The following is a 24,886-nucleotide window of genomic DNA, read 5'->3' on the forward strand; positions in this document are numbered from 1 at the left end:
TTGTGTACAAGAAAGTCCTAGTATATCTATATTGACATGAGTTCTTGGAAGTGAAAAGCTAGGATCTCAGAATGTCCTCATATCCATTAATGAGCACCCCAAATAGTTCAACTTGAAAGTCTCAAGCGAACCTCCACCCCTCGTTAGCCCCGGTGATATTAACAAAGAGCGCAGATATCCGGGAAATAAGCAGCAGTGCATGTTACTAATGAATGAATTGCAAGAGCAATGATAAGTTTGTTTTTCAGGTTTGCTGCACGGTTATGGCATAAAGAAGGGCTGTCGTCGTGGTTCACATTTGCATGCATGCAGATGACAATCAATCTCATACGAGGAGGGGTAAAAGTTTTCTCATCCAGTAAGTGGATAAGGTGACCGTACTGCCAGGCTGACAGATATGCTTCTTGACTCTAACACCTGACTTTTGTAGTAACTCGCTAAAGGACCAACTCAGGCATACATTTTGCACCCTGGAAAGTTTGCATCAGTTGTTGGCGCCATCAAGCATTCAGGATATGCAATTCTTAAGCCGTCTTGATATGGCTATCAGTCAGTTTCTCTTTGTAGGTAACCAGCAGCCGAGTGCTCCTTATAACAATGAGACTTGGGGATGTGGTTTTTGTCCCTTCCACTTCTGTTCTACTCAAGAGTTTCCAGTGCAATTGATCGAAATTTTCCAAGTATTTCATCTGCGACAAAGAAGCCATGGCTCTTCTTGAACAGCATGTTTCTTTTTGGGAAAAGGGTCAAGGAACGCTGCTCTGGAACCAGATGTCTTCAGTCTCTTTCTCTACGGTTATATATCAAAAAGGTACTTGGAGGTTTCTTGACCGAAGTTTCAAAAACATAAGCAGGTCGAATGAGTTACAAATATTGGAGGATGATGATTTCAAATATGACCCTATCATCCACGTGGAAGCCCTCATAGGCAAAGCCAGCATTCAATGGACGACAAATACGATCCCGAAAGCTGCAAATGCAGTGAAGTAAAACGACACGAACCCAAAATTCAACATAACTCGATGGCCTGTGAAGCAGTGATTAGGAAACAACATCCAATTTGCATTGACCGAAGTGACCCGTTTAGCTCAAGGTGAATCCTGTTTGGTCGTGGTTGACAACACTAGGTTGATGTCCGACGGGGCCTGAATTCTAGCTTTTAGCAAGAACACTACAATTTATGATACGGGCTGGACTTTGAGAACTGGGGGGTCCATTTCAGATAATATATTCAGGTCAAATCGTGAGCAGGCTGCTAGCTCACCCCAGTATGCACCCGCAGAAGGCGTGACCTTCTATCTTTCAGTACAATCTAGCGCACAGCGCTTTCTTTCCTCAAGTCCAGAACAGGCCAAAAAGGCTTTTCCAGGAGCTTATTGGAATGACGGGGTTGGATTGGAAGCCTGGAACGGAGTAGCAAAGTGAAATACGGGCCCGAGTATCCTTTGTTGGGATCTGAGCATCCCAAACGGACAGGCAGGTACCTAATAGTTGCCAAGGTGCTTCTAATCCTCGGTATCATCTCTGTTCTAACAGTAATTGTGCGAATTATCGTCGGGCCTGCGAATCTTACTTTCTTGGACGGCCAGTACGTATATCTCATGACAAATATCAGAATCAATCGAGAGTTCAGCGAAAAGCTGGCAACTGACAAACATGTGGCACTTGTCAATTAAAACTTGCTATCTTACTGAGCTTTAGTCACATGTTATGGAACAAAGACTTAAGTAACTTCGAATCCGTCTGTTTAATGACATTGTGCCCACGATTTCAACTGTTTAATAGAGCCCGTGGGTTTTGCATTCAGCTTGTCGGATGTACACAGTTCGAATTGTCAGCACAGCGAAACACGTGTGTCCTCGAAAGATATTGAAAGCATTAAGGTCAAGCACTCGCGCTGTGGATCAAGTGGGTTCTGCCTCTTGCCAATATCTCGTGGCTATCCAACCGATAACTGTAGCCAATCTCGAGAGGCTATCTCTGTCATTAGGAGAGGTTAAATGGAGAACAGCTTCTAAGTTCCCAATAACACGATTTATCTCTGCGATCTGTTAAGTTGACTTCCCAGAAAGTGTTATAAAGACCTTCTTCTTCACAGAGAAGAAGCAATGAGGTTTGTTGGTCATTAATTGCGCACCTTTCAACAGGACACCTACTTTATATCTTGAAAGTATAAGGCCACGTAGAACCCCGAGGCTGCTGAGAGGAATTGGGTGTGTGCTGCAAGCTTGCACCAATTATTGCAACGCACGTACCCAAACACTTCATTTGTTAAGAATTAACTGTTTCCCCAAGGTGCCAATTAATGCAATGCTAGGCATGCTGTCATACCCCTGAAGGACGTAAACAAAGACTTTATGGGCTGGACAGGCAACCGCTGTGTGGAGGATTTGATATCGACACTTACTGTGCAACTTATTTGCATTCTCAATCTCTCCAATGGTTGCCCCCACTCTCGGGTAGCGTCCTTCCCCGCCTTCCCCCCCCCCCTTTCAAAAAAAAAAAAAAAACAAATAATTGTAAGTTACCGGATTGGCTGATGGATTGAAATTTCAAGAATCTCTGCCATTTCTGAGTCCTCAAGCAAATTCGCAACCTCCTACCTGTCTTTGGGCATTGGATCAGATACATTTAACAGAACTACAGTACATCGGAAGAGAACAACAGTCACATCTCACTGCCTGATTACCATTAACCTCACCTCATCCTCTCCCCCAACTGAAACTCTCCCTTTTCTCTCCCCCTTAGCACCCCGGACCCCCGGCATCCCACCACACGCCTGACGCGACCCAGTCCATCTTTTCGCGCACTCTCTCCCTGCCCGCGGCCTGCTGGGCCTTGATGCCGCGAGCGCGAAAACGCATGCACGCGTCGCACTTGTGAGCCTTGTTGGGTTTGCCGAAGCGGCCCTTGTCCAGCTTGCCGCACCACTTGTGTGGCACCTCGTCTGTCCACTCTAGGGGCGTGACGATGTTGGTCGCGCGGGCTTTGTTGTCGTGGGAGCGGGTCATTTTGGGGGTTTTGGGTTTGGGATTGATGGTGAACTTTAGCTTTGTGAAGTTTTGACTAGGAGGGTCGAGGATGATGCGGAGCTGAGGTGACGGGACTGGACTACAGCAACTGGGACTTGGGCAAAGTTTGGATGCAGTCCCGACAAAAAATCAATCCAGGCAAATGGCTGCGGCTGCCTTGAAATCGGAATGTTGAAGCAGCAGGTAGGCTCTCAAGAAATCACAGAAAACTGCAGGTCACTTTTGATGCATGTTGGCCCAAGACCGATGCGGCATGTCTGGTTCACATGTCAATTTGGGGGTTGTGAGATCAACCGGCTACGGGCCCAAGCGTTCCAAGGGCTTTGCCTCTGGTGTGGGGTTCGGGCCGAGCTCATGACGTCATTGATCAGATCTTTGGACCTCGGTGTAACCAGCTCCCGCACCGCCTGAGGTCAGACTGCTTAGGGAGACACTATCCTTGTTATATACTCTCTGAATCAACGTTTCTTTCCTTGCAGAATTCCATCTCGAGATTGTGCAAGGTGATATCGCATGTTTGCCAACGTTTTGTGCTCGGGATAATCCCCACATACTGTTTTCTACCCGCGACATGAACTGTGTTCCCCTCCAGGAATCCGTCCTGTTGGGACTCGGGAGACGGGAACATCGAGGTCCCCGAAGATTGAGCTGTCTGCTGTTTGAAGTTAGCGATATTTCTCAGCAGCTAACAGGTCTGCAGTGAAATGCCCGCCTCTTTAAGATATCACGACAGCATTGCCGCTGACTGCTGGGCCGCTGCCGTGATGCAGCTTAGTGGGCCTGGCCTCTATCGATAAGCGACCCAACCTCAACAATCAGCACCTGAAAGTTTCATGTCCTGGGCAGTGCCCTTGCATTATGACGTGTCTCCTCCCAATGCAAGTGCCGACGTAGCACACAGCACATCTGATGCCCAAAAGGACACAGAGGGTTCCTAGCCCAACATTGTGTGTCCCCTTTTTTTTTTTTCAGCCCTTGACACCACGACGTTCAACGTTCAGGTGGGGTACTTGAACGCGTTGCTTCTGCATAAGTCTTAAGAATTCATCTTGTCAGCATCCCTTCCATCCTAACCAACTCCCAGCCCCGCAATAGAGATCAAAATTCAAATGCATCTTAATCTAAACAAACTTACCGGAGGCGGTTCCCGCGGTAAATCAACCGCATCCCCTGCACTTTGCTCCCCGCCTGCCAACACGTGGCGCCCATCCGCTAACCCAGCAGACTCAGCGGGCGATTCATGTTCAGCCGCCAACTGCGAGGCCTCCTCATACGGAGGGGGCGAGGCAGAGTCTACGGGGTCGGGGTATCTCCTTTCCACCGACGAGAGCGACGGGCCCGGATAAGGCGGCAGATCCGGGTCCACGTCCGGGTCCAGCCACCAGCAGTAGGACAGCCAGGGGATATCGCTATCGCTTTCGCTGCTGTCGCGGCGACGAGGGGGGCGGCGCCGGTGCTGCTGGCGGGGGCGGGTCGGATGACGACCAGACTCGAGATCGTTGGGTCGCTGGTGCGCAGGGCCCCGCACCCACCACTGTCTGGGCCGGGGAAAGCCCGTGCCTGACGAGGACGGCGGCGGCGGCCCGACTCCGTAGCGGGAACCAGACGTAGGCGCACCGCCAGACCCATATCCCCGGGGAAGAAGGGAGCTCCATCCCCGCTGCCACGGGCCCGTCCTCTGCCCGGACTGCTCCCGGGACCGTGCACGTTCCTCCTCCCGAGCTCTCTGACGTTCTTGCTCGACCTGCTGCGCCAGAAACGCCGTGATGTCTGGGGAGATGGTTCCCCCCGGGTTGAGGCGTTCGGCGGCGGCGGCGGCGAAGGAGGCGTTGTACACGAGGACCGCCGTCCGCGAGCTGGGGTTGAAGCGGCCGTCGTGGATGCAGTGGCCGATGGCGGCCAGAACGAGCAGGAAGCCGAGGAAACCGAGGGTGAAGACGACGACCGCCGGTGCAGACTTGGAAGCCAAGTTAGTTTTCGGTGTTTGGGAAGAATGGGGAAAGGGGGCGATTGAGGGCGCCCACCATTTATCCAGGGTGGCTTTGAAGCCTGGAGCTTATGGTATGATATTGTTGACTATTTTCAGAAAGAAAATGAGGAAGAAAACCTTTTTTTTTCCCTGTTAACTATTTAGGCCTTTCGTCTCAAATTGGGGAGCACATGAACTGGCTGGGTTTCACAAGGTCCTGGTAAACCCAAAAAGGTCTAAGGGCATTGACAAATTCCTGCAGAATGAACAGATCCAACAACATGATGACGGCAATCCATTCGATCATTGTATGGTTGCGGCTCATCAATGGTTAGTATGTGCTTAGAACCACCTCTGCTCAAACAGTGCTAACCTGCGAGGTCTCAGAGCTGTCGTCGCTCGGATATGAACGAGTTCGGAAAGTTTCACTAGACAACAGTCCCAATCATTTGGGGGTTGCACGTCTTGTCACACAGAACCATCAACACTCAGCCCAGTATGATAAGCAATTATAATTGACTCAGCCAATTCAGTTCAGTCCCAAAAACATGTGTTTAGCAGCTGATCCCGGTATATTTGCCTTAGATCCTTGTACATCCGTGAGTTCATCCCATCTCGATCTCGAGAAATTCACATTCACTTTTTTTTTTTTTTGAAATGCAGAGACTCTTTCCCCAGAAAACCAATAGAAAAACAAACCCAAAACCAAACCCATGGTGTATCCCATCTGATAATTGTTCGCTCTTCAGCTTTAACAATTGTCAACTTCGTCCCCTGATATAATCCAATAAATAGAGAACCTCGAACCATTTCATGCTAGAACCCATCTCATCACCTCCTCTCTTCAGCTTTACCAGTCTCAGCCTCATCCTCTTCAATAATCACAACAACATACCGCCGAACAGTCGCAGTCTGCTCTAACTCCTCTTCCTCATCATCGTTCTGACTCAGGTTTTCCGTGACACACACAGAATGCCCCACGCTCTGGGCATCGGCACCCTCAACCATCTGAGCAGTGCCATCGATGGCATTGATAGCCACAACGTGATGCCGGTGCCGAGCCAGCAGCTCAGGTGGTGCGGTGCCCTCCTCAAACACGGCGACCTTCCTCTTCTTCTTGTTCTTCTTGGCCTCGCTGTCGGCCTTAACAGTAGAAGCGGCCGGATCACGTTCCTCGTCGATCACGTACAGGCTACCCTCAGCCAGCAGGGGGTCGGTAGTTGTTGTTTCTTCCTCGGCGGCCTCGCGCAGGACATAACGGCGTTCCGGGGCAGCAGCCGGTTTCTTGCTGTCGCAGGAATGAGTGCAGCGAGGGAGGCTAGGAATGGGGGTTTCGAGCGAGGCCTGGAAACGGACGGATGATGTGGTCGAGTCAATGCTGCCTGGGCCGGCACTGGTGGTGAGGGAGAAGTTATCGACGCTGAAATGGCGACGATGCTTGCGGCGTTTTTGCGTGTGCGGCGAGGACGATTCAGAATCTGATCGACGACTGCAATCGGCACCCTCCTGCTTGTGGGCTGCGAGTTTGCTGAACACGGCATTGCCGGAGCGTTCGCTTGCCAGGAGAGGAGCTGACTCCTCGTCGGAGCTGGATTCCGTGCGATGACTGCGAACCTCGGGTGCCGGGCTCCGGATCCAGCCCTGGAGGAAGAAGAGCGAGACCAAGCCGGCTGCAGCGCTAACCAGAGCCAGTGACCTATTCATGATCGCCCATCCCCAGAGCGAGGTGACGGCACCGGCAAACAGAGGGCCAACAAAGCTTCCCCACGAAGCTGCGAGGTTAGGGAGGGTCGTGACATGCGTTGTTGTGCTTCCGCTGGCGTTGAGGGCGTTGGTGAGTTCCTCGATCAAGGGGTCCCCCGCGAGCGCGATGGCGGAGGAGAGACCGGTGAGTGTCATGATGAAGGCGTGCAGCTTAAGTTTTGTGCTGCCGTCTAGCTGCCCGAGATAGACGAAGGCTGGAATACTGGCGGTGAAACCGAAGGCGGTGAGGTAGCGGGCAGATGTGGGAATGCGAGCCACTAAAGCACCAGAAAGAGGACCGATGAGGGCGGCGGGAGCTGACAAGGGAACAAAAATGAGACCGGCTGCAGACACAGGCCATTTGAATTGGCGCTGGACGAAGAGCGGAAGCACACTCTGCAGAGCGGAGGTGAGCAGCCCAATTACCAGATAACCAAAGAAGGCCACCAGAACCCGATGGCTCCAGGTGACATTGGAGTGGAACGTGGAAGGCTCCCTGTGGCTAGATCTGGGTGGGAACGATAGTGGGAACGATGCAGGCGAGATGGATCTCGAAGAAATTGGGGAAGAGCCGGACCGAGGAAAGCCAGAGTGGATTGTGCCATAGCCACGAGCCTGTGGTTCGACTGGACAGCTGTCGGGCCCCTCTGTGGGCTGATGACTCTGATTGGCCAGCGCTGCAATCAGCGTCAACAGCGCATTCGCCCCCACAAGGCCGTATGCAAGTTGGAAGACAACGTTGACGTTATAATAGTCGTGCAGAAGCCCAGCCGCGGCCGGAGCTATGGTCATGGCCATATTTTGGGTAACGGCCGGAGAAAGAGGAGTGGCCTGACGGCCAGCAGCACACGCGACTTTCGCGATAATGCCAGAAACCGCAGCCGTCAGCGCAGCAGCCGAGATACCCTGCAGAGCGCGCGCGAAAATGAGCGAGCAGACATCAGAATAAGACTGAAAAACCCTTAACGCAGCCGCTGCGCACACAAGGCCGGCGAAGAGCACGGCGAAGGGCCAGAGCCCTTTCTGGGGGAGATGAGAGACGAGAGCTGCATACGGGGCGCGTTAGAACGATGCATTACGGGGAGAAAGGGGGGCTCTCGAGGGCTTCGTACGAGAAATAACGGCAGAAGCGCCGCCGTAGGCCGATACAAGGACGGCAGTCCATATTTGGACTTGACGATCAAGCAAGTCAGCGAAGTGTGCATGGCAAGCAGGAAGAGTGGCTTACGTTGCCCCTGGGGAACATGACTCCTGCTTTCAAGGAGGAACGGAATTAGGGGAATAACCTTGGCCCAGTCAGCATGCCTTGATCACTCCACACCATCGAAGAGCACCATACAAGTCCAGCAAGGAAGACATCCTACAGCATCGAGCGGTCAGCATTGGTTCTTCCCCGGCGCAAAACGAAGCAGGAATATGGACTACTTACAGTGAAAGCGACGAGCCGTGCGAGCATTTTGAGCAAGCATTCGTCTGCTCGACATGTTTGGGCCAAGACCACCGGATGGGAAGGCTGTTGTTGTGGCTGTTCCGGCGTTGAGACCGCCGTTGAGATCCGGGAGATGGGGCCCATTTCGGGGCTCCGGCAAGGCTTGTATTGTGTTGGAGAGATTAGAGTGGTGTACGCGTCGATGCGTGATGCTGAACTTGACGAGCTCGCAGGAGCTGTCAAGGCAATGCCCGCACTGCTTTTATCACCTGAGGTCGAAGGTGTTTCTATTGCACCTTCGGTAGTCCCGGCGGGCGCGTCCAGCCCATGGGAGAGTGGCGGTGACTGTTGTTGTGATGCTTGCTGTTCCAGTTGCGTGGCTGTTGGGGCCGTCTGTGCCATTTGCAGGCTGTCAACCCGCTCAACCGGTCTGCTGTTGCTGTGGGAATGCTCCTGAGCCATGAACTGAAAACTGGGTGATCAAAAAATTGGCTGCTCTGCCCCCCTCGCGTGAAGCACACAGCAGGGAAAATAAGGGGGTCATTAAAGGCAGAAGACGATCGATCCGGACATCGAGCCTCGTTCACCGGCTCTTACTCGCCTGTTATCACCTGCGCCTTCGCATCGCAGACGGCTCCATCAATCCCCAGCATTTCCGAGTGGATCGTTGGCTTGCCCCACCACGGCCGGCTGATCTTGGCTGATCTAGTCGTCCAAACAGCCCCCCGCTCAGCGGTTCAAAACCCACTCGTTCGTCCGGCAAGCTCTACGATTGGTCCGATCTGTGCTAAACCCCACACGAGGTTGCACGGTTCCAGAAGCCCAAAGGCAGGAGGTCGCGGTCACGCTGCAAGCAACCACGCAGGGGAGTTTTTGGAACCAGCAATTGTTTGGATGGTGCAAATGCGGGGTGAAAGGCTCTCACAGAAACTGGGAAGCGCTCAGTTGCAGGTCAACTTCAACAACCCTCCTCTCATAGCGAACACCACAACTCCTGTTTCATCGGCCTTCCGGCTTTTCGCCCTATTGCTGCACGTCCGTCCTTCTTGATGTGACTGCTGCATCGTTGCCGGCAAGCCAGCTGCGTGGCATCTCCATCACTCGAACCACCCATCAGCCCACTGTCCGTGGAAGTCCAGGCGCCATGATAGACTCAGCAAGAATTGCGCCGGCCGGTTGAAAAATTTGAGCTCGAGAAGGATGCTCGAGAATCGTCAGCGTTCGATCATGAGTGGGTCGACCTGACGCCGACGAGACATGTTGCACGTGGTGACCGCCTTACCTCCCGATCTTTTCGAAAAAGAACAGCCGGATTGGAGATCGCACTTCTACACTATTGTACATGCACTAACCTAACCAGGGAGTTAGCCCCCTAGGGCTGAATGAGATAGCACTTTTCCTGGGATCCCTGTGAATCGACCGATTCATCCCGCGCTTATTTTATGATGGCATGCTGCTCCTCTCAACACCGTTAAGTTGCATACACTACGCATGGGCGCTAATTTTGTTTACTACTTGTCAGATGGCAGAAGCTGGCTGCCAATGATGTCATCTCAAATCGTCAACTCCTTCTGGTTTCCAGGACTTGTCCTAGATATCTGAAACCTAGATACCAATAGATGGACGTGCATGGGCACCATCAGAGCGGTCGCCGTTTCGCTGACTGGACGAGTGTTAAGCCGCATAAGGAAAATTTCGTGCTTTTTCTCCCGACAACTCTGACAACGGGCTGATTACACGAAACGAGACCCACCAATTGCTGCTTTAAGCTCCCAATCAGTCCCCCGGGGCCTCTTAGATTACAGAGGCGGCAAGCGTTGAGAAGTATTTAGTTAGTTTTAGCTCGCAGAATGGAAGAGGCATGGCTGAGCCGGAGAGAGCGAGCTTCAGATCACTGTCGACTTATTGCAGACTCGCTGGGCCTCTTGTAGCAGTCACCGAGTACAGAGCAATGAGCCAAGTACAGAAATACCAACACATCATTGATAACACATTCAAGAACGGTCTAGTCCATTCGAAGACGTGGTTGTATTAGCCACCGAACTAGCTTCTTCTCGCGATGGCTTTATCTTTATTCTGCCTGTAAAGGAAGTTTGACAGCTTCGTTTGCATGATACCTAATGAATATACGGAGAAGGGATAAAACATGATCCGGGTACCTGATCTGTCACTGGTCGAGTTCAAGAAGTTGGGCACGACGTTCGCTTCTCATTATCTATTATTCGGCTATAATAGTCTTGCAGCCTGTTATAATGTCGCCGTTGAAGCGTCTGACCGCTCATCAAAACTCTCCAACAAAAGAGCAGATAGCACACCGAGCACGGGGCACACAACGAACCATGGTTTGATCTCTTTCCTCAGAATCCTCCCCCTTTGCAAAGAAGCTTCCCCAACGCCACAGCTCATCACAAGTAGCTTGGTGCTCAGACATTTTGGCCCATTTGCTACCGTCTAGTGGTTGAATGGAAGAGACATTTACACGCGAGAAACAAGCATTCGTAAAGCATGGTCCAAGATTCTGGTGGAATGCAAACCTGATATTGGAAACAAGTCTTGTCTTGAGCTCAAATAACCCGAGGAGTAAGGGGTTGTTTACCGAACTGGGTACATAGCCACACAGATACAGAATGCAAATCTCAATGCTGTAACTTTGCTTTGGGAAATAGTAATTGAACTAAACCCTCTCCTCACCTCGGGGTGCTTATCTTCGACGTTGGGTCAATCCGTTATGCGCATGATCTAACAAGTAGAAACACGTTTAAACGATGCTAACCTGCAATATCCAGATCAGAAGTCGACACTAATATCGCGGCTGGAGGTAGCGGCCCTCTATTACTTTGTTGTCTGACGCTCGAGTTCCAGCCCGCAATTACTCTCTCCAATCATAATTCATGCATCAGTTGTCAGTGCTTTCAAGTCTCCCAGAGTATTGAGGTCAGAACATATCAACAACAAACTGTGGTGGGGGGCGATGAGAGCACAGAATCATGGGAATAGTATTGCTCATTGATTATTATTGTAAATTGGAAAACCATTATCGCCTCTACAAAATTCAGAGGTGATTGCGCAAAGTCCAAGTGACATGAACGTCTAAGTCCTGCAGAAGATGAAGGGTTTAATCACCAATTGAAGCTACCAACTGTCGAACTGCTGAGTAGAATCAACCGCAACATATCTTGCTCGGCACTGGACGGGAGATTCTGACATAGCTCAAGCCACCAAGTCGCCGCTACCAACAGGCCGTGTGGGGGATTGTTATCCTGAACACTCCTAGCAACAGTATGTGCGGTTTCGAGAAACACTCAAGGAGAGAGTTTGTAGTTGAAAGGCTGGGAGTACAGTAGTTTCGATGGGGCAGATACGTTTCTGTCTATGACCTAGTTGGGCGCTTTCTTCAAGGTTATTATCCAAAATTTCGGTGCCGACAAGTTGAATGCATTTACTTCCCACTTCGCATACGTTTATTAAGGGGTATGGGGTATATCGAACGAACCAGCCCAATGTTTTTTAAGCTTTACAGAGCCATCTGAATAACTCATGGGATCCATATCCAACCTCCATCCACATCGTCCTGATTCCCTTCCTAGGGTTCCTCCAGGGGACCTGCCACAGAATTTCCCCTTGTTTCCTGATCTAATCGCCCATTTGTTCACATCCCCTCCTATGAGAAGATTAACACCATCTCTAGTACCGCGGACCTGGACAGAAGTAACCGATCCAAGACGCTCCTCATAAGACCTTCCGAGACGAAGGTAATCAATAAATCGAAGTGAAGGGACAAACATATCCTTGCTCGTGGTCTCATTAGTCGCAAACCGCAAGCCGGAAGGAACTCTGTAATCCAAAGCCGACCGATAGTGTCTACACTCTTCCTACATCGTCATCATCCCGCCGATCCGAAATGCTGCTGATGCAAATCGGTTTGCCACCCTGGGCCCAAAGCCATAACGCTGGTAAATATCGAAGGATCAACGATCGTGCCTGCCGTGCTACTCCAGTCGTCAAAGACGGTGGGTGACAGAAGGAGGTCTTGCTGTTGATGTTGCAGCTGCGGTAGTTGGGGTGCCTGGTGATGGCCTTGTTGTGGTTGTTGAAATGGCTGCTGTGGTGGATGTGGGGATTGTTGTGGTTGCTGTTGTGGTTGCGATGTTGGCTGCTGCGTGTGTGAAAGGAGCTGTGTCGTGGAGAAGTCAAAGAAGCTTGTTGATTCCGTCGCAGGCGTTGACATCGTAGTGTCCAACATCGTTTGATCGAAAGGTGAGATCGGGGTCACGACGGCCGACGGCGACTGGGCTTGGTCAAAGATGCACGGCTGCAGGGGCGGCTTCTCCACGGAGCCAAAGGGCGTTTGAATCTTGGCCGGGGGCGAGTGGTTGCGCTGCTTTTTTGGTAGCGGCTCGTCGATGTAAACGGGAGGGTCGGGAGGGAGCGGGCGATCAGGCGAGGACAGGTGTTTCGTGGAAGTCTTCGGGACGGGGGTCTTTGGCTTCGCCGGCTCGGAAAAAGGCCTGGATGGAGATGAAGACGTCGCATTGGAGCTTGAGGCTGAGGAAGAGTCCTTTCGTAGTTGGTGTGGCCAAACCTTGATGGCACATTCGTCGGCCTTTTGAGCTAGAGCCTTCGGATCGTCACGGCCCGCGACGAAAAACTCGAGCAGATCCTGGAGGTTGCCTGGGCTCTCACCCTCCAAGAAGCCCTGAGCGTGACCGGTGGTTTTGGGGTCCCAACCTATCCGCGGTTGTTGATTCTTTGGCAGGTGGCCATACTTCTCGTCCTGAAGCTCGTCCCATGCTTGCTTGACATGGGGGTTATGGAGCAGGCCGTAAATAACCTTGGAGTGATTCCACTCTGACTTTTTGCAACCTTCTTCATAATGCCTGGCAACATGGTCGAAATAGCGATCACGAGAAGGGACAAAGGCGCCACAAAATCCGCAACCCCTGAATCTGGTTAATATACAACCTTCTCTCGAGAGACGAGCCACGTAGTTCCCGACGATCATCTGAATAAAGCAGGTCCAAGAGTGAGAAAGAGAACAACACATACCAGGCAGTCTTGCGGCGTGTATACTTAATCACCTTGTCAGCATGCGGGCAAGTGGTACAGCCATGGGCATTCTTGTGATGCTGGTTAAAGGTGTTGGCGCCCCAAAAGACCCGGTTGCAGTCGGGGCAGGGGTAGCGCTTGTAGCGCTCGTGAAATTCGTCTTCATGCCGTTTCCAATCAAACTTGCGCTGAAAGTCAACATTGCAGAACGTACACCAGTATGTGCCTGGTGTCTTGGATGCCCCGCGGTTGCTGCTCTTCACAGGTGGCGCGGGCGGCTTAGGTACAGGCGGCGGCGGCGGAGCAGGCGCAGCAGCAGCAGCAGAAGCAGCGACAGTAAACTCTTGCGTTCCCCCTACCTCTCCTATCCCACCACGTGATGACGCTGAGCTCATCGTTGTCGCGGTTGACATGATGCTTGACCTCCCGGATGACTTCGAGCTTGTTGTCGACACCGACAAGCGATCATTCGAAGCGGACAGGCCGATATGGCCGGCTGCGGCAAGGTTGCTCTGAACTTGCTGCCATGATTGTTGCAACGCGAACTCTGGAAAGAACATTCTAAGTGTGCCGCTCAAGCGCTAAAAGGGTACATCCTCATCCTTACCATTACACTTCTCGAGTACTGCTGTCAACAGCAGCTGGGGTGATAACCCATCGTCTACAAGTTCCTGGACCTTGGCTCGGGCCTTCTCCGCCAGCGGATCAGCCTGAGAATTGCGAAAGGGATGCATAGGAAGCAACAAGGACTGCAAAACAAAAAAAACCCTCGATATTTATGTGAATATAGCGTAAACAAGAATTGGAATCGGAAGGCTCGACGAAGCAAAACGGCGAAGTTGGAACAGGGCGTCGTTAATGCGCCATAGTGACAATGCGACGCTGGGGTATCAGATTGGAGATGGGAAAAGTGAGAAGGGGAAGCAAAGAAGACCTGTCAGCGGGGCACGGCCGCGCTGTGGGTGACGGGTGACGGGACGAATATAAGACGAGCTCTGTTTTTGTCAAAGCCAAGCACCCTGCAAGGGTGATTGGGCAATTGATGGACAAGGGGACGAAGGAGTCTATGTATGTATGTATGGATGGATGGATGGACGGATGTGAGGGAGCGGCGAAGACACGGGGGCTGAGAACGGAGAAACCAAACAGCCAGAATATGGAAAAGGGTAGCCCAAGACAGCATAGAACCACATATGACATACGCCATGGGCAGAAGAGAGCTGCAGTCCCGAGCAGAAGGACAACCAGCAGCGAGCTATAAACGGCCGATTCGAGCCATATCTGCTGCAACTCTCCCATTTTTCCTTTTCGTTTCTACATTCGTCCATTCAGCGCTGGGGACGGCCGAGGCGCAGCACTGCAGCCCAACGGAACGTCCCAAAAAGCCCACGGCCCAGGTCGAGGCAAGCGAAGAGGATGCCGACAAGGGGGCGACAGATCGCGAGCCTTCCCACCAGCACGACACCACGGGAGAGAGTTCCTCTCCTCGATGCAATTGGCGGATTCAGTGTCGCCCGCTCAGCGGGCACTGCCGGCCTCGGCAGGACCCCTGTTGCATCTGAAACACAGCCCAAGATGAGGCAAGTCCAGCGCCCTATCAGCCCTTTATTGTGGTTCTGGCGTTTCGAAACAACGCGGGAGACAGGGGGTTCTGTCCAATCAGCGCTGCGAGCCCAAAGTGAGAGGACCGCTTGCTGGGTGCTGGCTGGCCCCCTGATCCCGGCTCTTGTTTCTTGCTTTGTTTCTTAGTATGTTTGTTCATCTCATCATCTTTAGATGCTTCCATGTGGATGGGACGCCGCGTGGGGATCGAAACATGATCGAACGAAACATGTGTTCACTTGCCTCGGCACCAACTGCCCGAAGCAGAGGCAGGTGACGTATCCTTGCTAAGACCAGCTATCTGACGACTTTATATTGTGTGCTCTGATCGGGAGCGTGGTGAAGTGTACATTTCAGGGGCAAGTCTTTGTTGTCTGTTGTTGTTGTGATGAGTGAAGTACACCCAGAAACAGGACTGATCCCCGCCGTTGCATTGAACAGGCTGATCAAGCCAATCTTCTCAAAATATATATATATATATATATATATATATGTGTGTGTGTGTGTGTGTGTGTGTGTGTGCCTTCTGACTTACTGGCATTCTGGTTTTGTTTCGATAGGCGCCGCTGGCGGCAACTTGCACAGCTCAGGATATGAATTGCTTTATACTTGTAACCCCTGTGCCACCTCCCTTTCCATTTGTATAGATATATATGGGCGACCCTTCTTGGGCCCATTCTTGAGGGCTTGAACAAGCAGAATGGGCTTTCATCCCAATAGCGGTCGGAAGCACGGAGAAGAAAGCCGACTTGTGCAACCGGGACCCCTGTGTATGCTGTAAGCAAGGCCATAAGCACAACACGGGATGAGGTTCAACGGCCCGAGTCATTCCCCAGAAGCCTCGGTTGGCCCCGCATCATTGAGTCCAGGAACCTTGCAGATATGAACAACACTTCCGGTAAGCAGGGTCTCATCACCAGTTCTATCTTTGTGCCCTTTTTCTTCGCCGAGCGTCTGCATGGCATGACTATTGATAAGGAAGTGATGCTCTTCTTGTAGATTCAACTCTTTCGGCTGAAGTGCAAACCATGCCAAAATCAGGTAATTAACCCAGACGAATTGGCCTGGTCAGGGACTCAAAGATGGAAAAGCCACGGCCAACAAGACGTCTTGGAACTGGTGCACTTCAAAGCATGGCTTTCGCTGGAGGAGTTCAAGCACGAAAATGATAATCCACTTCCATTCAATGTCCTCAACTCCATGCGCCGGATGCCTTTATGCAGGTTGCTCCCTTGGTTCCGTTACAACACCTTCTCTTTTATCCAATGCACAGAGTGAGAGAGAGAAGACAGAATTACATCTGATGCCGATCCAACTACTCTTCTTACCCCTTTATCAACAGTTCCTTTCTCTATGCCCGTAACTTCCTAAACACGATGGATTGAGGGCTCCATTCCACCTATGGCAGAAAAAGCAATGGCTGGTTACGGGGCAGGGATGTCAGAGCAAGGCAAATCCGGCCTCCTCCAACTCACGTCCGGACGGCAATATCGGGCGTCCTTGCATTGGGAATGGCCAAAACAGTGGGTTTTCCGCCGCCACCGCATCAGCCACAGCGGCGATGAGCTTCTCTTCCTGCTTCTCAATCTCGTCTTTCAAGTCGCCACTGCCCTGACGATGCCGGTTCTCTACGTCGGCAGTAGCGGCAGCAGTCACGGTAGTCTCGGCACCCCATTCACAGTTGAAGTCCCTCTCTGAAAAGTCTGTCGCGAAGAAGTTCAGGCTCGTTGTCACCGGCCTGGTAAAGCCGAGCTGTTGATATCCCGGTTCTTGCTTGGGGAGAATGACAGAAACGTTGATGTTCCATCTTTTCGCCAGGTACCGCAGAATGTTGAGGGCCTGCTCGGCGAAGTTATGACAAGGGATCATCTCGGTGAGATCTGCGATGCCACGAGCCAGATACTCCATAATCCGTTCACGTAACGGTTTCTGATCCGGATGGTGTGGGTCAGAGCTAGAGTGTCCGCAATGCCTTGAGGTGTGTGTATCGGTGCTAGAGTCAGGGGTGGTTGCTGCAATGGCAAGATGCATGATAGAGGACGTAAGGACAAAATAAGGAACAAAGGATGGTGTGCGGCGAAGCGTATAAAGCCGTGAATAGGAACGTAGCAAGCCCGATATGGCATCGGCTGCTTGCAAGCAGACATCACGAGGGACGATACTTGAGCCGATGATACGCAGCTTGATGAGCGGTCGGAACATAAGGAGTATTGCGAAGTGGTAATACATGCTGCATCTAAGTCAGACTCCATGCGTACACCAAACTTTGCTTTGTGGTGCCTAAGGCTTGTGAAACGTACTGGGCAAACAGCACGGCCGGGGTAAAATTGTGACCCAACCGGAGAACCTCCGGAATTTTGTCATACCAGTTCAGGTACTGGGTGTACGTGTGTAACAGCGCCCTGCTGGTCAGGGGCCGATCCGGAGAATGCATAACGTAGAGAGACTGGTGCACAAGCTCGCTGAGCTCGCAGAAACATTTGTACACAGACCGAACATTCGACGGTTGCTTGCAGGACTGAACTGGGATGTCTGATGACCGTTAGCAGCTTGTTCTTTATCTCAATCAGCGAGGGCAGCCGTTTGCTACCATCGTCATCCGTATATGGAATCCAGAGGGACGATTCGATGTCACTGATTATGGGAGGCTTCGGCGGTAGTTGAGCAAAGCGGGAATACTGAGGCAGAGTCCCTGTTGCAAGCGACCATGCGCTGGACGACAAGGTCAGATGGTGCTTGATTCCAACACATCATGAAGGTGTATGAAGAACAAGGCTTACTGGTCCAGAGCAAAAGCACCCCAGAAGGTCGCGGCTTGAACCTGGGCTTCATCGTCATGTTCATCGCCCTCTGGTATATGGTGCAGTCCCATTTCCATGGCGATCCGGATGCTCTGACCAGCATAATACCAACTTTCTGAATCCCTGCCACAGCTCGCCTCCCTGATAGACATGATGCCCAGGGCTTGGATAGTGGTGAGTTTGTGATGGTTGTCTTCGGCATCGTACAGCCGTACACATTCTTGGAAGAAGTGGTCTCCTGAGGTTCGTGGGTCGTTAGGGTTTGCGCGGGTGTTTGGCTTTGTTGAGAATCGACAGCCTAATGCCAGAAGCGCGTTGACGAGCATAGGCGAGCAGAAGCGATGGCGACCCTCTAGAAAGTCCTTAACAAAATGCTCCTTGCTCAGCGAAGCGAAGGTCGGATATTCCCAGCAAAAGTACAGAGCCAGTAAATGCCGAATAAGTCCTGAGTCATTGGTGATGTTTGTCCACGCTCCTGGAGGAACTTGCATCTCGCCAATCTCACCGAACAGTATATCTTCTGCAGGATGAGGCTCCGGACCGACAGAGTACCTGCCCTGGCTCTCAACCCACAAATCAACACGCGACTCTTGACCCCCTACCCCTTCGACATGCCAACTCACCGAGGACGGATGGGAGCCACTCTCCATGCTTTGGAAAGAAAACTGGCGACCCCTGGAGCTTTGCAAGTCTGCATCGTGCGGAGCAGCATGCGACACCTGCCCGGGCACAGAACCGTATCCCGCGAAGCCGGGGACAGAAACAACTTCTACTGAGCCACTACCCAGCCGGCCAGGCGGAGGCATTGCCCCTCCTCCTGAGGGAAGCGTCCCCTCAAGCCATTCGCAAATGGAGTCGATACTCTCGCCCTTGCGCAGGCGCGTGAGAACCTCTTCCCAGGCAGGAGAACGGACAAGGGCATCAAGCACCTTCGTGTGTTTGCTCTGCTGACGTCGGAGTTGTTCGATCTCGCTGCGGAGGGTGTCTTTCGACTGTCGAACAGGCACCTCGTAGATACACGTCGCGTGGTGCTGTTTGCATCGGCCGCACGGTTTCTGGCCGTCACACTAAAGGGGCGAAGCGCATGTGAGCACCGTCCTTCTTCATGAAGGGAGAAAGGGCAGAAACATGGAGACTGCGGCAGCCATCCACCAACCTTGGATCGCTTCTTCCGGCATTCAGTGCACGCATTGGGCGTTACCACTCCATAGCCTCTCCTTCTCTTGGACGGGACAACGGGCGGAACGGATGCCGAAGACGCAGAGGACGCTGCAGCAGGTGCAGCAGACGTGTTCGAAGCGGTCGTTGGATCCTTCGCGCTGGGCGTAGTGGGCGGGACGGGCTGCCGGGGCTGCGTGCTCACACCGGGAGTGTCTTCGTCCATTGCGCCTTGATGTCCACTTAGATGTCAGACGTCTTCCAAACAGGGCATTTGAAGGACCGGCTGGCAGGCGATCAGTATCATGGTTGGCACGAACAAGATCGGTCGAGGCCGGCGAACTTGACACTTGGGCGCGTAGGCGCTTGCGAAGCAACAAACCAGGGGCGGATAGTCAGGCTGAACGCGGCGTTGACACAGCTGGAAGGTGAATAAGGCATGACCCCTGTATAAATCGTATGGCTTAGCTCCAACGGATACTCCCCACGCAGGGGTGCCGGGGGGGGGGGGAGAAGGGGGAATTTTCAATGGGCTCATAGGTGCAGAGATGCTGAATCATTTTCCAAAGCTTGCATCTGCAATGCCGCCTAAAGTAACTAGCGTACTTATACAGACGTCCTTCAATGTGGAGTCACGCAACTGCTAGACACGGCTTTGCGATGAGTTTGGTAGGTAGGTACCTTAGGGGTTAAAAAAGATAGGACGGCTGCCCAGGATTGCTCCCTACCCATGGAGTATATCAACAGCCAACTCGAGTTTCTTCCTGCTAGACAGGCAGAGTATACTTTTTTTTGAACATCGCATGCTGCAAGATATTTAGTCATGTTTGAAAAAACGGGGACCAAGCAACTGAAACGAGGGCATGGACGGTATACGGACGACTTGCTGATACCCATCTGTATTGTACGTACGCTCGTACGTCCTTGTAAGTTACTTGCATGGTTTTTGACTGCCCCAGCTGTCCAGCGCTCCCACCCCGCTTTTTGGTTGGGAGCGGAGTGGAAGCGTTGAGCTTCCAAGCTTGGGCCACATCAACCGCTGGGGTATTCTATCCTAGTCGACTTCGTGTCCGCATCTCCGTCTCTTTAGGCCAGAAACATGCCCTGTTGTCATGTTGACCAAAGAGTGCTGGAAATTTGGCAAAATTTTACCCCGATGATGAGCGGCAGACTGTGTGTAAGATTGCGCTCTTGGCTACGGAAGAACCACGGATCCGTACCAAGGATGAGGTGAATTTTACATCTGCAGACCTCTCAGGCCAATGCTACTTCTACCATACCATACAATCCCCACAATGCTGGGAGAAGCATACTTTTGCTGGTCCGAATCTGTATTGACGCAAGAAATTGTCAAGTGAACGCACTCGCCAAAAAGTCTTCCAGATGTTGTCCCGATACCAAAACGCCATTTTCACCAACTTTCTGCGCGGGCCAACCCGTCGCCCTCACGCGAGAGGATCCAAAAATGCATATTCTACAGGCAGAGACAGAATGAGAATGAAGAGAGTTACACGATTATGAAACCCAATCCAAATCACTTCTTAACTTAGCTTGCCCAAGTGATACCCTTGACGGGACTCCTTGCCCTTGAGCCCTTAGACGGACTCCGTCCTCTTTCAAATTTGCTTGGACTTCTCCTGATCGACGGGGTCTGTGGCAGAGCCATGGGAGACTTGAAATCGGGAGAATTTTCGGTGTCGCTAACATCGTTCGCGAACAATGCCTTACGAACACTCTTGGGGGTCTGGCCGATAGGGGCGAAGATGTATGCTTGTTGAGGGTTATGCATCGCTGCCGGGCCAAGCACGGAGGCAACTGTTGCCGCTGGTGGGGATTGCACAGGGGCGGCAGGCTGAACGGTGGGTTGAGGAATCGCCGACTCGCGCAGGAAGCCAAAGCCAACATTGCTAGCGATGACAGCGGCCAGGAAGAGCGACATGATAAATCCCTGCAAAATTAGTCAGGGAGACGAAAGCGTTACAATTGGTAGCCACGGAATCGCTTACCCAAGCCTTAAATGACAAAACCCCTACAAACTCATTCACGATCTCGGCCACATTCTTGGCGGAGATTTGGACCATCATGACCGCCGAGGCGTCTTGGTTCATGCAAGCTTCCCATTCGTTACACGGCCCATCAAGAGCAGGCGGTCGGCTCGCTTTCGGTGAGCATCCATTCTTGATGTAATTCTCGCTGCAAATGGCCATCTCGTTGACAATCGCGGCTCGAGCCTTTTCACTCGCATGCGACAGATCGTTGCGGACTTGAACAAGGATCCAAAAGATGATGAAAAGCACAAGGCCAAGCAACACCATGTTAACTCCCAGTTGGAGCCATTTGGATAAGATCGCAGGCGCAGTCGGGTTGGCGCTGATTGCGGAGAGGAAGCTGTTCAACCATCCCTGAGGAGTAGGTTCTTTTTTCTTGGAGTGCTTAGACCCGGAACGGGAGCCATTCTCCTCCTCGTAGTAGCTGTCGGACTCATCCGAGTCTTGGGGCAGACGGGGGCGAGCGCTACCCACATCTTTGTCGCCCAGCAACCGCTTCCTCTTTCGAACCTTATCTCGGAGTCCCGAAGCATGATTCCGTAATAATGTTCTGGCGAAAAGTGATTTGCTCGGAGATGACTTGATCGGAGATGGCGTGAAGAACAGCTCCGTGCTATCTCTGACGTGCTCTGTTTCTGGTGTCTCGGCAGGCATCGGGGAGTTGTCGGTCATGGCGGGACTCGAATCTGGGGAGAACATATCATCGACGCGCTTCTGTGGCGTAGCAAAAGCCGGATTGCGGAACGCAGGCCCCGTCGGCTTGTTTTGAAGCTGGGGATTGAAGAACTCGGAGTGCGGAGGGCGAGGCTGTCCCTGAACCTTGAACGGCGAGTTCATTGGAGTATTGTTGGGAGCGAACGGATTGGAGCCGACCGACCGAAGCTTCGAAGGAGAGTCGAAGGAGGCTGTAGAGGAAGAAGGGCGATCAGTAAACTCCGGGGTCCCGACCGACAGTTGCGCTGCCTCTTCACTTTGGTTCTCGGTGGACGTCATGGTTGGAAGCGGGCTACAGGAGGGCGAGTGTGAGGAGAAGGCTGAAAAGGAAATCCAAGTCTCCTCCGTGCAGGATGCAGTATAAAAGACTGCGTTGGTAGCCATAGGCGATTGATCTGAAAACTTACAAGTCGGCGACTTCTGAGATAATTTTGCAAAAGGACTTGACTCGTCCATGGGCAGCTGGCTCTGGGGCTCCCAGTCCATATGCCCTTCAAATGTTCGGCGCTCCATCAGGTAGCAAGTCAATATGGTCGGAATCTATCAAAGAAGGGACATGCAGCTGTTGGGCAAGGCCTACGTGGCCGACGTTATGTGAGTCGGATGCGCGGTGATGGGTCTGATGGAGGTTGCGACAACTGGAAGCTTGGTCGTTGGTGGCAACCAATTCCGCAAAGTAAACACGACAACAGAACATACCAATTTTCAGACCTGCCCCACCACTCAGGAGAACGCGACCCATAATGAGTCCGCCGTCGGAATATTATCGGCTAAACAGGTACGCGATGGCCCTCCCCCAAAGCCGAGACGGGATCCGTGGGGCTGTGGGTCGCTCCCGACGCGTTCCAGCGCGTGCACGGGCCATTGATGCAAGCCAGCCTGGGCTTCCCAAAAGACAGCAAGACAGCCTTCAAGAGCAGCAACCTGAGCGTTTTCATTCTCCAAACTCAACCATATGTTCCATTTTCAACCGCAAAAAGAGACAAATATCTAATCGACGCTTGCCGATCGTGGGCAATCTATTCCTTGTTGATTTCACATACTTTCTGCAGCCTGCGTCATTCTGCTAGTTGACCTCGCCACAACCCATCTTAAATCATGTCCGAAGCCATCGACCATATTGAGGATGATCGCCGCGATACCGAGACGCCTGCCGCTGCTTCGAATGATGATGATGCAGTCAATACTGCTCATAGCGCCGACGGCGCTGCTGACGGCCATGAGTCCGATAAGGATTCCGACCTCCTTTCCGAGGTCGACGAAGAGCAGTTCGACGATTACGATCCCAATCTCGAAGAGAGGCCCGTGGAAATTGATGAAAATATTGCCAAATCGTTGAAAGCCGCCAAGCGCAAGAAGACCGACGGACAAACGACAAAGAAGCCGAAGGAAGGGCGTAGGCCAAAGAAACGCGCAAGACCGGCCGAGGATGATGGCGGCGAGGTTGACGCCCGTGATCGCCGTCCTCGGAAAGCGCGCGCTACTGGCAGCGAGCGGCAGAAAAGGGATTCATCAGATGAGGAGGAGGTCAACGAAGAAAACCTCACCCCAGAGGAACGCCGCCGTCGCGCCATCCAACGGGCCGTGGATGATGCGCTCAAGAACCCCTCGAAGGGGAAGCGCAAAACTGGTCTTGTAGGTTTTTTTTAACGTGCTACTTGGGTTCGTCACATATCTAACAGGTGTGATTTAGGACTTGGAAACCGAGATTGACGAACAGATCGCCAATCTCAAGGTCGCGATGGAGAAAGCTTGCATGGCAGACAACGAAGCCCGCGAAAAGGGACAGGCTGCCACCCACAAACTCAAGCTTCTCCCGCAAGTTACCGCCATGCTTAACAGGACATCGGTCCAAGAATACGTCCTCGACCCCGATACCAACTTCCTGCAGTCAGTCAAGTTTTTCCTCGAACCGCTCAATGACGGTAGCCTGCCCGCCTACAACATCCAACGCGACATCTTCAATGCACTCACTCGGCTTCCTATTACCAAGGAAGCTCTTCTGAGCAGCGGCATTGGCAAAGTTGTCTACTTCTACACGCGCAGCAAGCGCCCGGAGCCCAGCATCAAGCGCATTGCCGAGCGCCTGGTGGGTGAATGGAGCCGTCCGATCCTGAAGAGGACGGATGACTATAAGAAACGGCAGGTCGAAACCCGCGATTTCGACGTTACGTACGTACCATGCCTTATTTCTCTCCCCTTATATCTGGCATGCAACTAACACTCTTCCTACCAGTGCTGCACAACTCGCCCAGCGCCAAGAAGCCGCGGTGGTTGGCCCACAGACGCTGACCTTGACACAGCGGCCCGCGGGCAAGACTCGCTACGAACTCGAGCGCGAGCGCCTGCTCGCTCCCGAGGTCAACCCCAACCGCGCCCAGCCGCCCGGTCTGCCTGCAAGCTACACGATCGCGCCGCGCAGCACCTTCGACCCGTCGCGTGCGGCTGCGATTGCAGGGCACCGCCCGATCGGTCTTGCGGGCTTAGATGCATTCAGGAAGATGACATCTAAGGGGAAGAAGAACAATCGCTGAGCGCCTTTGCCATGAGTTGGTTGATCAGTTGGCTTTCTTCACATCGCCCTGAAGTTCGGCTCTTTGCTGCAGATTGGCCGACTTTGGTGGGACGGGTGGGTTAAGCTGCCACAGGGGGCTTTATTGGTCCTACGCAAATCGGCTTGTGGGATGTTTTGCCCCTTTTTGACGTCTCCTTTGCTAAGTAGTGGGCAGTTTCTCACCTCAACCGTGTAACTATTTTATCAACGACATAGTGATGTGAATCCGGGAATGCAGGAATGGGGATGATGAGGGTTTCATATGTAATAATATTTTGTTCTCGGCGTCTAGTGATGACTTCCATGCGGTGAATATCTATGTAGTCCAGCGAGTCACCAATGAGATAAATGTCACCCCCATAATCAGCAAATCCACTCAGCAGCAACAGCGTCTCGTATAGACAATCAGCCAGGTAGCTAAGGTATGTAAGGCATTACACAAACATAGATACAAGTCTAGAACATAAGAGAAATCAGTTCAAATCATACCCACATCATACGTAAATATACCAATATATATCAGTTCAGTTATAACCTTTCAACCGACCGTCAAAAGGAAGCAAAGCAAACGGCCAACCACCTAAGAGGAGACCATTCTCACAGAGGAAGACGGGCAATAGAAAAACGAAGACAGATCGAGATATTGGGTTTTTTGGGGGAGGGAGGGGGGAATGGATTGCAGACGAAAAGGGGACAACTAGCAGGTGTATATCCCATCGCAGATCACTTCACTTATGACGTCCAAAAACAGTCCATGATAACAATGTCAAAGCAAGGACAAAAATAATTC

General features: G+C 52.2%; 5 protein-coding genes across 5 annotated transcripts; 1 reads left to right on the forward strand and 4 right to left on the reverse strand.

The window, feature by feature from the left end:
• Positions 1-2,744: 2,744 nt before the first annotated feature.
• On the reverse strand, positions 2,745-8,635 carry CTHT_0004080 (putative transporter protein; the record flags this gene model as incomplete). Its single annotated transcript, XM_006690888.1, has 7 exons — positions 2,745-3,111; positions 3,587-3,687; positions 4,168-5,087; positions 5,856-7,790; positions 7,857-7,916; positions 8,174-8,335; positions 8,443-8,635. The coding sequence occupies 7 exons, from the start codon at positions 8,633-8,635 to the stop codon at positions 2,745-2,747; spliced, it is 3,738 nt and encodes a 1,245-aa protein (XP_006690951.1).
• A 3,421-nt stretch (positions 8,636-12,056) lies between these two features.
• CTHT_0004090 (zinc finger domain-containing protein) lies at positions 12,057-13,953 on the reverse strand (the record flags this gene model as incomplete). The annotated part of the gene is made up of 3 exons (XM_006690889.1): positions 12,057-13,050; positions 13,220-13,766; positions 13,827-13,953. 3 exons carry the CDS (start codon positions 13,951-13,953, stop codon positions 12,057-12,059), a joined length of 1,668 nt encoding a protein of 555 aa, XP_006690952.1.
• A 2,308-nt stretch (positions 13,954-16,261) lies between these two features.
• On the reverse strand, positions 16,262-19,006 carry CTHT_0004100 (uncharacterized protein; the record flags this gene model as incomplete). Its single annotated transcript, XM_006690890.1, has 5 exons — positions 16,262-17,057; positions 17,122-17,353; positions 17,412-17,533; positions 17,602-18,689; positions 18,824-19,006. The coding sequence occupies 5 exons, from the start codon at positions 19,004-19,006 to the stop codon at positions 16,262-16,264; spliced, it is 2,421 nt and encodes an 806-aa protein (XP_006690953.1).
• Positions 19,007-20,326: 1,320 nt separating this feature from the next.
• On the reverse strand, positions 20,327-21,821 carry CTHT_0004110 (uncharacterized protein; the record flags this gene model as incomplete). Its single annotated transcript, XM_006690891.1, has 2 exons — positions 20,327-20,728; positions 20,787-21,821. 2 exons carry the CDS (start codon positions 21,819-21,821, stop codon positions 20,327-20,329), a joined length of 1,437 nt encoding a protein of 478 aa, XP_006690954.1.
• Positions 21,822-22,640: 819 nt separating this feature from the next.
• Positions 22,641-24,076, forward strand: CTHT_0004120 (putative transcription factor involved in RNA polymerase II transcription regulation; the record flags this gene model as incomplete). The annotated part of the gene is made up of 3 exons (XM_006690892.1): positions 22,641-23,177; positions 23,236-23,714; positions 23,779-24,076. The coding sequence occupies 3 exons, from the start codon at positions 22,641-22,643 to the stop codon at positions 24,074-24,076; spliced, it is 1,314 nt and encodes a 437-aa protein (XP_006690955.1).
• Positions 24,077-24,886: the final 810 nt, after the last annotated feature.

The sequence above is a fragment of the Thermochaetoides thermophila genome (assembly GCF_000221225.1).
Source record: "Thermochaetoides thermophila DSM 1495 unplaced genomic scaffold scf7180000011806, whole genome shotgun sequence".
NCBI classification, from domain to species: Eukaryota; Fungi; Ascomycota; class Sordariomycetes; order Sordariales; family Chaetomiaceae; genus Thermochaetoides; species Thermochaetoides thermophila.